The sequence below is a fragment of the Trachurus trachurus genome (assembly GCF_905171665.1).
Source record: "Trachurus trachurus genome assembly, chromosome: 19".
Lineage (NCBI taxonomy): Eukaryota > Metazoa > Chordata > Actinopteri > Carangiformes > Carangidae > Trachurus > Trachurus trachurus.
In genome coordinates, this window is record NC_139913.1 from 16501168 (window position 1) to 16514263 (window position 13096).

Genomic DNA, 13096 nt, shown 5'->3' on the forward strand with positions numbered 1-13096 from the left:
TGTGTGTGTGGAGGATGTTTGGCATCTGGATATGTTTATAGACACCGGGTCAGGGATCAAAACCCCATAAAACCTAGCCAAGCTTCAATATCCTACTACACAGCTACACAGCTACACACACACCAGCCTCAAATGCAATGTGCAGCCTCAAGATTTCAAATGAAAAAAGACAATAATCAGAACATTAGAGCAGCAGCAGTGAAGTATGACAACATGAATCTTATTATTACATGATATTTATGTAAATCAAACTGCGACGTCTGATGAACTCTGGAGGGAATTTACTGCACATGACTTCACAGTGTTGACTATGACAAAGGACTGTTTCATACAGTCACTACATATGACTGTACAGTACCTCATCACCACCAACATCCCTATTGCTGCCTTGTCTCCTCCAAAACACACTCACACACTACAATTTTACTTACACATTGTTTAGGAATGGTAATTTATAATTAACTAAAAAAAAAGATAAAGCATGCTTTAGTTGCATGGAGTAGATGTTATACAGAACACAATATCTGAGCTGCTGTTATTGTAGATAGATTGAGCATAAACAGCTCAATATGGCCAATATGCCTGATGTGCATTAAATGCAATTTCTTTGTCAATGTTATTTTTGCTACAATGTTATAATTCATATTTTTGCAGTCCGACAACATCTCCACAATCACAGCAATGTCTGGACTGAAAAACAAGTCCTACGCACTTTTGTTGGTTTCTGAATTAACATGGGAGGACGAGAGCGAAGTGGTGGATCAGTATCGGTGTTGCTAGATAACCTTTGTTTACTTAATAGAACTTGTATCATGAGTTGAACTGGTGCATCTTTGATAGTGATTTAAAGTTTATCTTCTTTTTGTATCTCATTCAGTTTCATTCTAACCTGCATTACAATAAGTGTGCTGGACTTTATTGTGGTGCAGAGCCAAATTACTGCAGCATTTTCTCCCTCAGTAGCACAGAGAGATGTAACATATTTACAACTAGAAATAACATGCTACCTGTGTGTTATCTGGGATTTGCATTACACTTGTCTTCATAAGCATTTTCTTACTTTAATTCTGCCAGTGTCTTGGTACAGTATATTAGGGTGGAGTTGGTGGAACTGCCAACAAAGTCTTCCATAAAAAGAGAAGTGATGGTGTTCTATCAGTTAGTTGTATTTTTTCAGATAGCTTACATTAACAGGGAAAGGTTGAGTTCAGGGACCTTTCATATTGTTGGGTCAGGTTGCTTTCACACTTTGGTTAAATCTAATCCCAATAAGTGTCGGATCATCTCCAGATGTTTTCCAGCTGATCCAGTAACACTCTGATCCGTGTGTTCTGTGTGTATTTACACCTTTGCATTATCACGCCTTGTTCCTAATCCAGATAAGACGTCCTGACACAGATTGCATGTTAGCGTCAGGTGCAAATGCGGTCACAGGGAAAGAAACCCAGGAGTAAAGAACAACAGACGTGAGACTGAGTATGAAAGAAAGGGAGAGAAAATCTCTGTCAGATGTTGTGGGGCCTTCCTCGCCCGTTAAATCACCCCTGTCTCTCTCTGCTTCCTCCGTCTCTCATACTCTCTCTCTCTGGCTGTAATTACGCTTGTGTAAACAAAAGAGACCAGAGAGAGACATCAGGAATTCCAGTTGGGCCTGTGGGAGCAGTGGAGCTTACACAACCAAACAGAATGACACAGATGTCCATAGAAGATCTATACTGAACTGTAAGTTGATTTTTTTGAGTGGATATTCCCATTGTGAAGTCATAGTGTCTAGTCATTCAGGTTTGCTACTACCTCAGCAGCTGCATTCAACTTTGCACGCTCACAGTTTTCTTAATGAAACACCCAGAGACACTAACCTGCTCATGGTACTCGATCCCCATGCTCAGAGTGTTGATCAGAATGGCGATCATAATCCCTCGCCCAAAGTACTTGCTGTCCACGATCTTCCTGAACGTCTCGCACACCAGCCTCCAGAAGTGGACCACCTTGGCGGCCGTCTTGCCCAGCCTGCGGTGCTTCTTCTTGGGCTGCCTGCTGTCCCTCCGGTCCCTGTGGTGGAGGTCCTGCGTGAACTCGTACACGCCCTCGCTGTCCGAGTCGCCGGGCGTCTCGTTGCAGTCGGTGCCGCCGCCGCCCTCCGATTCGTTGGCCAGGGCCTTGGCGCAGTAGGGGCAGCTCTCGGGGTCCATCGTCATGGCGGCCGTGTCCATGGCGCTGCTGGTGGTGCTGAGGTCGCGGGCCGACAGCTGGCAGGAGAGCTGGGCTGCGAGCGCAAGCGAGAAGAGTCAGATGCGGCAAATGAAACACAGAGGAAGGGGAACTTGCAGTGGGACCGGCACGATGGGATGCGTGCTTTAGACAAATTATCAAGTCAAATGAAAGAGATCTGCAGTGAACAACAACATGTGTGTTTGTCAGAGGGAGCGTGTTTGATGGTGATGGACAGAGTGTGCTGGATGAGTAATGGCTCGTCTCCACAGCCTGTGCTGTGTGACCTGTCTGGCCGGCGGCCACCGTTCCACTGTCTGTGCAGACCTGAACAGACCTGGCCTGACTTTCTGTTGGGACCGGTGGTTTTTTAAGAACTTGGACGGAGGCAGACAAAGCTGGCCGCACGCTCAGACATGAGGGATTAACATTTATTGACTGGAGTTAGCCTTTTTTTTTTTCTGTCTCTCACGAAAAAAAAAGAAGCCCCTGTCTGAACTGTGTCATAGTTTGAAGCTTAATCACGACAAATCAATACTGCACTCAGGCAAATAGGTGATTACAGACACAAGACCACTTCAGCTGTATATCACTCCATTTGCTCCAACACTGATGTGGGAATTAAACACTGAGATACACAAAGTCAATCCTGTTCACCACAGCTAATTCAAAAGGAAGAGAGCTAATCGAGTTTTTAGATTATAGCTGTGATCATGAGTTCTAACAGTGTAGTAGTAGTAGTAGTAGTTTGTTTATTCGATCTTGTGCGCAAATTATTTACAGTTGAGCATCAATCACAATCAGTCAACCTTCCATAATACAATCCTTAGTTCAACTAGTTCATATATAGATCGAAAAGGTGTAGGCTGAAGCTGTCCAGCTGATAAATGCCAACCCTTTATCATTATTTCAGTAAAACCATTAGAGCTCTTCATGATTTCAGAGTCACAGAAAGAAACAAGTATCCAATAATTATGAAGAATATAAGCCAAAATATAAAATAAATAAATAAGTAAACAGTATTACAGTTGCAATCAAAGCCCAATGAATCAATTCTGTTTCTACCATACTATGTTTTAATCTATTTTTAAATTGTGTTATGTTTTTGCTTGCTACAGACATACACATGCATTTTAATGTAGTATTTATTCCTGGTTGTTTTAAGGTAAGTTTCCCTCTTAGCTCATATCTCCCCTCTCTTTCCTTGAACATCTTTTGAATATTGAATATTAGTGTGCTGAGTTGTGTACCTGTGGGAGTGTGTGTATCCACCAGGCTTGATGGCCGTCTCTCTAGGGGGATGGGGGGGATGTTGGGGTTGTAGTTGAGCGTGCTGGTCGCAACACTCCCTCGTCTGGACTCTGCGAGGGCTCGGGCCTGCAGGGTGGGATAGTTTTTAGGACCTGGGCCGGCGAAGGGGACGGAGTTTCTCTTGGCCCTGGATGCGGGAGCGGGGGCCAGGGAGAAGGAGCCAGGGTTCGGCCCCGTGCATGAAGGAGAGGGGGAACAGGAAAGAGTTTCCAAGTTGTACACGCTGCGGACTGAAGCTGAATCAGCAGCTACTGCGCCGGGGTTGGAAAACACGGCGAGGTTGGAATCCGAGGTGGCCGCCGTCACAGAGGAGGGCAGGGCCAGCGTACGATGCCCGGCCCCTGTGGTCGCTATGACGCCCCCGCCTCCGCTGTTGTTATGAGCTCCGGCCTCCAGGTCCCTGCCCTCCATGCAGCGCATGCTCCCCGCTCGCCTCACGCTGCCGTTGCCCAGGTGGTAGTGGTGGTGGTGGTGGTGGTGGTGGTGCACCATGTGGTGGACCGACACCGAGCCCTGCCTGGACGACTTCCTCCTCCTCCTCTGGCTCTGGCTGCGCTGGGACTCGCTGGGCGGCGGGGTGGCGGGGATGTTGAAGCCGGCGTGTCGGGCCAACAGCCTGCAGATGTGGACCACCTGTTTGGCCCCCTTGCGGACGACGTGCACCAGGTACTTGAGGAGCTCGTCGTAGCAGGAGCCCGGCTCCGAGAGGGAGGCCAGGGTGCTGGCGTTGGACATGAAGCGCACCCGCTGCTCCTTCATCAGCTGGCTCTCCCTCTGCTTGGTCTCCGAGAACTGAGTGGCGATGACCACCAGGCACAGATTGATCATGAAGAACGAGCCGATCTGAGGACAGGAAAGGGGGGGTAGATGACACCGTTAGTCACACACATACACATACACACACTCGCGCAACCTGTCCTCCGACTGACCCGCTTGTTCAATCACCAGCGCGCAGCTGGTGGCGACACGGGGAGGCGGCACTTACGATGATGAGGAGGATGAAGTAGATGAAGTTGTAGAAGGAGTGAGCATCCATCACAAAGTACATGATGTCCACCCAGCCCTCCAGGGTGATCACCTGAGGAGAGAAACAAAGAGGGAAGAAAAGAACGATGAAAAAACACGGAAAGACAGGAGAATTAAGTTTAGTTTTATCGTATTTTGTATCATGTATGACATTTTTTCCATTGACCATATAGGATAGGGTACACCTTTCTCAAATGTCTTGCACTTGACCTGGTCTTTTTAGATGTGGAAACTGTGTTTCTGTATTGTCTATGTGTTGTCTATTGTCTATTTGTGTCATTCTATGTATAGTAGATTGTGGTAACCCTGTTTTCTGTCTATTTTTTACATTTTTTATATGTTGGGACTGCAGATGGAAATTAGCTGTGAGCTAAATCTGGTGCAACCATCTCTTCATTTTCTGCAAATGGTTAATGTCACTGCACACTGTCCCTTAATAAACTAAATAAACTAAACTAAAAAAAATACTGTAAGCATTAAAAGAGAGAATATTTCACAGTCCAGTGTGTTCTTAGCACCAAGACTCAGCAGAAGACTAATCTCGAGCATTCCTCTTATGTGTTTTACCACACACAGGCAAACCTGAGCAGCAGCCAGACTTATGAGAGAACTCATCTCCAGTCTGGCTTTTGTCCCCTAGAATTACCCCCCCCTCAGCTAGACAGTGATGAATGAGCACTCCGACAAAAGGCTTGTCATATGATCTGAGGATAGCAGGCAAATGGTGTGTAAAAACTCAGACCGTAGCCTCGAGTAACTTGCTAATCCTGAAGGCCCCTTTTCCTCTGATCCACCGGCTATCTGTCTCCATCGTGTAGTGCAGGCCTGTGTCTTTATATTACGTCTTCCTATCCTGAAGCCATCTGACCTGAAAGATGGCGATCCAGGCGTAGCAGATGTTGTCAAAGTTGATGGCGTCCTTGAAAGGATTGATCGTCCCCGGAATGCACTTGGTGTAGTACTGGTTCCAGTTGACGCAGGTGGTGTTGTCGGTGCTGTTGTACGAGTCTATGTCATAGGTGCACTGCAGCGTCCCCTCGTACAGCTTGGGCACCGAGCTGCATTCCCTCATGCCGTTGTCTCGGCGCAGGGAGCAGATGAACGGGCTCTCGTCGTCGTTCTCGGTTTGGTAGTACTTGGGCAGATTCTCGAACTTCTCAGACAGAGGGCTAAGGAGGAAGAAGAAGAATAGGGGAACATCGCAGGAATTACACTTAAGTTAAAGTAAGACTAAGTAACATTTTGTTGAACAGCAACCACTTTGACACCAAGTGGCAATTACAAGATAATGGTGCACTTAATTTGCCATCATTCTCTGGAATGACTTGAGATCATCACTTGGCAGCCTGACTTAGTGGTGCAATGCTCAGTGAACTCACTTGGTAATGTCAGCTCCACATCCATCTGAAGTTTGCTAACATTAGCCACTAAAAGCTACTCCTCATACAGAGACCGGACCAAATAAGGCTGCAGTGCTCATCGCCGTTTCACTGCAGCTTGCTTTTACTTTTTTTTTTTTTTTTTTTTTTTTTTACTTTGGCATACTTCTAACTTTTTATGTTTTTCATTTGGCTGAATTTTTAATAGATCAGCTTTTGAAGGGCCCAGAAGTCTGTAGCTTTTAATTCCACGCAGCAGCTGATTTCACTAATTAACACTCCTTCAAACAGAGAGAACTAATCAGAAGAGCCAGCTGTAATTGTGTTGACAAACCTGGGGGCCAAATGGCCGGGGAGAGCCCTGTGTTTATTGTGTGAGTTGGATGGACAAGTGTGTATGCGGACTACACCACCTCTTGGCATATCTGTTACAGTGCACTCCTCCATCTGGAATGTCTGGAACCCGTGTGTGTCTGGTGATTGTGAGATATCGGGCTTTTCTGTCAGCACACATTCAGCTGGCAGCCTGTGTTAACTGCATAGAAGCCTTAAATACTTTGCAGAGCCTTACCAGTCTTTTCATACTTCTCTTCATGCATTCTTAAGAGCTATTTCTCATTTTGGAAGGATGTACAAAAACTAAATATATCTCAACAGAGTGAAAGTCTAACTCACAATGAGAAGTTTTCCTCCACAAAGCAGCGGTTTCGGAGCAGACCGCTCCACAGCTGGACGCCCACGATGCCGAATATGAAGAAGACAAAGAAGCAGAGGAGCAGCACGTTGCCCAGCATGGGCAGGGTGTCCAGCAGCAGGGTCACCAGGATACGCATACCTGAGCAGAGACACAAGGACAAGGTCAAAGAGCTGCTCAGCACAAAACAGTACAGCCATGCACACACACACACAGATATGTGCTCGGCAGGATTACAGTGTGTGCACATCACTGTTGGGATTGGAAATCAAACCTCTTGTACAACAAGTGGCAGTGCAATGGATTTTTTCAGAGTTGTGAGTATTTCATTCAAAAGACTAGTTGACACGAGCACCAATCCAAACACCTTTTAGTTTACACTCATTCACAGGGTCCAGTTCTGACATATTATAATACGCTTCATTTCCCATTGGGACAATTCAGTATCCACTAATTGTATTACAATTATACACTCACCAGATGATGCAAAACCACTTTTAACATTTAAATGACAATTAAATCATAATGATGAATGGCACAAATAATAGCCAACAACTGCAGCTTCGTGAATAGAGGCTATCAGTGTTCTGTGTTGTTGTATTAGTTGAACAGATGAATGAAGGATTGACAAAACAGCACCTATCATTGGAACAGATGAGGAGCAAACAACTTTAATTTTGAAGAGATGCAGTAGAATGTTCTAACATCGGTCTGACATCACTCGGACATCATTTAAAAGCATTTAAATCAACCAACAAAGCTCTTGCATCAGGTTCACATGGTTAAGCGTTTCAGCCTGGCCTAAAGTTGTTTGATGCCGGTCTAAAAGTTTTTCAGCCTGGCATCTGTTCAGTGTCAGAATTCATTGACTCTGTTTTTCCCTGGTTAAGTGTCTCTGTCTGGTTCAGTCGTGTTGAAATGAGGCTGAAAATTGCAAAGCATTATGAAGTAGTTGTTCCTCTGCAGGCCTGTGAGGAGGCTACATTTACCAATTTAAGCAATCAGGTGTAGTACAGCCTGAAGTGTCGCTTGCCAGACCTTATTTAGTGGTTCTGAAAGCGAGGAGGTGACAGTGGAAGAAGGGGGAATGTGTGCAGGGGTTAAATTGGGCTGATTCCCTCTGAAGTCGAGCTCTGCCTCCTAATGTCCAAATTGCACCCAGCAGGAGATGAGCTCAGCCTCCTTTAGAATCACATCACCATATCACACTTGATTTTTTACATCCCCCAGTAAACATAGCAGGAAATGGGTCTTGATGAGCAATTCTCTGCTTCAGACTATAACGAGAGACATTTGAAGTGATGTATCCACCCATACCAATGTCTCATAGTTCACTGGTATTGATTATCAGATGTCATCAGATGCATTGTTCCTCAAGTCGGTTGCACACAGTCTCTAGTGGTGCAAATGCCACCATTTCACACTCAGTCAAATAGGTTTGCACGAGGCAACTTTCCAAAAGTTCCTTTCTGAGTTATGTTATATTTTATGAGAATTTACTAAGCTATGTTGCCATGGTGACCTACACATGTCTTTGCCCTGTGGTATCTTTTTCAAGAGCATAAACAATCAAATTAAAAACAGATATGTTGCTGTGAGGTGAATGGACACTGTGTTTGGAGATTGGAGATAATCTGTCTAGTGGGCGTCAGGAAAAGGTGGGTGGTGATGTGGGTGGGTGAAACTCCCTCCTTCTCTTCCTCTCTCTCCTTTAACTTTTTGTTTTGGGTGGATCACTGGAACAATCAATTCCCCAAAAACAAGTTAAACACACGAAGCAGGGGTCCCAATCCTGTCCGGCTGCTTCTGTACATCGGGCTTGTAGAGAGGATGCTACAGTCTCTGTGTTTAAATGGTGTGCATTACAGTAAGTAACGCCCACTGTTGCAGCAGTTTCTCTGCTAAACTTCAGCTGAACCTGCAGTGTCAGCCCATCCTGAGTACAGAGGAATGTAATCTAGGTTACATGTCACTTCCTGGACAGGAACTGTCTTGACAGAAGCAGAAAATCCCCATTGAAATTCAGAGAGATACGGGGGCCTTAGAGTCCCACATCCTTCAGTCTGTTCTTAATTTCTCCCCAGAAACAGACAGCAGAAGTGTTGCACTGTTAGAGGGGGATGGAAGAAACTGTTTCGCTGCCTTTGCATGGTCTCATGTGGTCATCTGATGAGGTGCATTGGGAGGTTTCCATGGGAGTGTGGAGCTTTTTGGCCTCATAATTATCTTGGGGAATGATTTGGACAGTGAAACAGTGGTAATCCTCCAAACCAGCGGTGAGGGACCCTGGTGACCGTGAGTGGGACTGAACAGAGGTTTTTCCAGATTGTCCAGGGACCTGAGCGCAGAGTTGTAAAACAAAAGTAGACAAGGAAGCTACAGTTGATTCAGGAAGGTTAAACTGTGTAGATCAGGTTGATTCTAAATGATTTGTGAGCAGATTCGATCTCCTTGAAGGTTACTGGCACGTACCTCTGACACCTCATGCCGCAGACATGAGGTCTTTTAGACTGTACTCCTACACACTCATGGTGTTTGGCTTGAGAAATACTCCTACTACCTTCCAGCCCCTCTTGAACCGACTTGTTTCTGGGTTGGAAGGTTTTGCTGTGTATTTGGATGATGTAAGGGAGTATAGTGATACTTGGCAAGAGCATCTGAACCAGATCCAGGCCTTGTTTGATTGTCTGGCCTGGGCAAACCTCGCCATAAACCTAGCAAAATGTGAGATTTGAGTTTGGTTGTGACGGGTCAGGATCATCTGGTGAGGGCCAAAAAGGAGGAAACTGACAGGTTCCTGCTACAACTACAAAGACGACTTGTCTTTCTTGGAATGGTTTGTTTGATGCTCCTTTCACTGACTTGTTGTGCCCAAAGGTCAAGTTTCAGTGATCAGATCACTGTCCAAAAGCTTTTGACGATGTTAAAGATCTTTGTTGTTCCATCTCCTGCAGCACTCCACACTTGGGAACCATTCCAATTGAAAATCTTGCCAGAGATGTAGGTGCAAGCAAGTTGCAGCTGTTATTTAGCTTCCAGTACTCCACTGTGGAGAAAGAGACACTTCCACTGATTTGGCCAGTGCAACATTTTGAAGTATACAGGTGGTGGTCCTTTGGTGGTATGTCCAATAAAGGCAATTTATATGGATGGGACTGTGACTAGAGACGGGAATCAAAAGGAGAGTGTAGAGAATATAGGGCGGTTGTAGATGAATGACAAATAATAAGAACCCAGCCGGGTGTCAAACTGTGGAATCACATCTATAGACGTCAACATCAGATTGTTGTTTTTTAGTTTTTCATTTTTTGTGCATAGACTTTTTTCACCAAACTTGGTATATTTGCAAACACGATTCTGAAACACTGTGAGGATATGTCAGGGAGACCTTTGGTCTTTGCAGATGGAACGGGGAGAAAAGGCTTTTGCAGACTGCAGAGGGAGAGAGACACGGAGGAGATAAAGGGAGGAGAAGAACAAAAGGTACCACAGCGAGGGGCATCAGTGGGATAACAAACATGTTTGGACTGTGTCTTTCACAGCCATCATTCTCTCAAAGGGAAAGATGTGGATAGGGAAACCCAGCTGTGGAGAGAGTGGCAGCACTGGAAACACATAAAGTCTTGAATCGCATCCAATATTCATGAAAAGCACTGTTTTCAAGTTATGTCAGCTTATGTAAAAGCTGCCACATTATGCTCTGGGTGTAGTACGAGCAAACTGGGTACATGCATACAATGAGATGACATTCATTGGGAAATTATCTCTTGAAGCTCTAATCTGAAAAAAGTTACTGAATACTGGGCTACGACTCTGTTTACGAGCCAAACATCCAGAGAAGTGCAGAGACTTGTGTCAAAACAAAACCGTGAGTCACCACCTGTGGCAGTTTGTTTCTGCTTGCCCTTTGGTAGGACACCCATTTAACATAATTGCCCTGAACTCACAAATAATGAGTATTGTGATACAGTACATGCAGCTGCTGTCACAGAGGTGTGGAGGCTCACACACTCTGACAGAGCCGCCGCAGCAGCAGCTCTATCGCTCTCTTTCCGTCTAAGGGCATTAATGAGCAGCAGAGGCGCGCACACACACACAAATATGCCTGACTCTCTGCAAAAACAAAAATGCACACATACGAGTAGACATTAAGCAGCATCTCCTTCAAGCGAGCGCCCTCAGAGTGAAATGTGCTGAGCTGTTGGGATGCTGCTTAGCTGGGCCTGAGTTAGTGGCAGCAGCTGGGATTAGTGTCTGCGGCAGGCTGAGGCACACTGACTGACTCCATACGCTGTGATTCAGAGCCCAGATACAGCCGCACAATGACAATTTAATACTAAAAATGCCCCACGCTGGTTCTCACACCTCTGACAGCTGCACCCATGCAGAGTGTAAAAGCAATCATTTGCTACGTGTTTTCTAATTCATCATACAAAAGGAGCAGGATTTAAATTTCACAGTCCTTTGAATCCCACCCTGAAAGAAATGGCGATGTCACAATCGTGACTCAGTTGAAAGAAACAACAATTCTACCTTAAAATGTTTAGGAGGCTGAGATCGTTTTGTCAAAATGCACAACCTTGGTAACTATGTACCTGATTCACACAAGAAACAGATGACACTGTAACTTGTGGAAACTGTAATTTTAAGCAGTGATATTTGTATATGCATGGAAACCAATAAAATGTGTATTTAACAACACTAATAATATCCATATATAACAATATATTCTTGGAATATGGGGAAATCTTAAACAAATACAACATAGTTCATAGGTCCTTTAGTGCAATGCATTGATTTCTCATGTAATCCTTGAATATTCAACACTGGACGATTATTGGAGGATTTTTAAAGAATTTTTTTTTCTTTTTTTAATTCTTTGAAATTTTTGTTTTTTTCACTACAATTCAAAAAAAACAAATGAAGTTTCCATATACGTTTTTTCACTCTTTAAATGTAATAATTTTCCAAAACTGTGTGATAACGTGTGACAAAATAAAAAAAAATCTCTCAAATTTCATTCAGCATTTCTCACCAACTGTGGCCAACAAACATGAATGGATTATGGCAAATAAATATTTTTTCTGTTTTTCTTTTAACATCCTACATTTACATCCTTGTGTGCAGTCGTCCTTGTCCACGTCTTTGTTGCCACATCGCAACATTTCTTGTTGCATTACTACCAACAACTGCTGATCCGTGAACAGCATGAAATCACTGGCAGGAATATAAATGTGGATTACACCGTGGCCCTCTGGTATGTCTGCAAGTGTGTCCTCCTGTATTGTGACAGACAGACAATACAGGGACTTAATACTAAAAACATTGTCCTAGAGCACCACAAGGTTAAATATTCTGCATTGTCTCGTTCAAAAAGACATACAGTCTGTGAAGAAAAATATTTCTTTGTATCTTTTACTGGTCTGTGTTGGTGAGTGTACTTGTCTTCCTGTTGTTCCTGTGTAATCCATCTCAATTTAAGATCACTTCACCTGCAAATAAATAAAACTCTCTCCTCTATGATGTTGAATTCACTGATGGCTGCACTGTGCTACAGGACACTTTGGGAGAAGTCAGCTCTTTTAAAGAACTCTATTCTAAATATTAAGAACAAGAGTGATGGCAGTTAGAGAGAGATTCAGCTGAAGGTAACGGTGCATAAAATATCTGCTGTGGCAGAAATGAGTTTTTCAAGACTGATGTTGTTGTTTTGATGCTGGTATAAATCAAGGCATAAAACAATACTTGAACAAGAAGAGAGCCAAACTGCGTATAAGGACAAGTCTTCATTCAGCGATGCAGGTGAACCTGAACATCTCGAAGAAAGAGAGATAAGAGAATCAATCCTTTTGGCCTCTTTCAACCTGAATAGCGTGCTCATTCCAAATGATTGACAAATCATATTCAATAACAATCATCTCCTCCTCCGTCTGTGCGCCCTCTCCAACCTCGCCATGGGCAGCTACTCCATTCCAACGTCGCTGGCAGGCGGGTGGCTGTGTGTGATCTGTGGAGCCATCTGTTAGCAGGCAGATTAGGTCTGCTTCCTCTGCTCTGCCGTCCAGGTCCAGCTCCTGCCCAGTCAGCTTTGTAATCTCTGTTCTGTGTACTAATGGGCTTTCTGAGTCAAGGGCCTGTGTACACCTGCGTCTCTTCTTATTTGCTTTGAGTGGATGGTAACTAGCTCCACGTCCGAGACTGCAGACGGGGATGACTAGACGCTCCCAAAATGGAAACGTGCCTCTGAAAATGCGAGACATGTGACCCGAGGATAAAACACAAAGAGAAAAATAAAAAATGATGTAGAGAACAGAGGGCAGAGAACACATCAGAACTCTGTTGTGTTTACCTTTTGTTTCATTTGTTTGTTCATCAATTTGTACAAAATCACAAAATATTCTAATTATACTGTTCATGCTCATTTCATATCAATTCCATCCTCTTCGTAGGAATGTGTGTTGTCCACTTCTGACCT

General features: G+C 44.3%; 1 protein-coding gene across 1 annotated transcript in view; it reads right to left on the reverse strand.

The window, feature by feature from the left end:
• cacna1g (calcium channel, voltage-dependent, T type, alpha 1G subunit) overlaps positions 1-13096 on the reverse strand; it is a gene marked incomplete at both ends in the record, with an annotated part of 226149 nt that overhangs the window by 93765 nt on the left and 119288 nt on the right. The window contains 5 exons of the mRNA XM_083994227.1: positions 1860-2266; positions 3462-4365; positions 4508-4600; positions 5417-5717; positions 6603-6762. Coding sequence (XP_083850353.1) covers positions 1860-2266; positions 3462-4365; positions 4508-4600; positions 5417-5717; positions 6603-6762 — 1865 coding nt within the window. The remainder of the gene's footprint in view (positions 1-1859; positions 2267-3461; positions 4366-4507; positions 4601-5416; positions 5718-6602; positions 6763-13096) is intronic.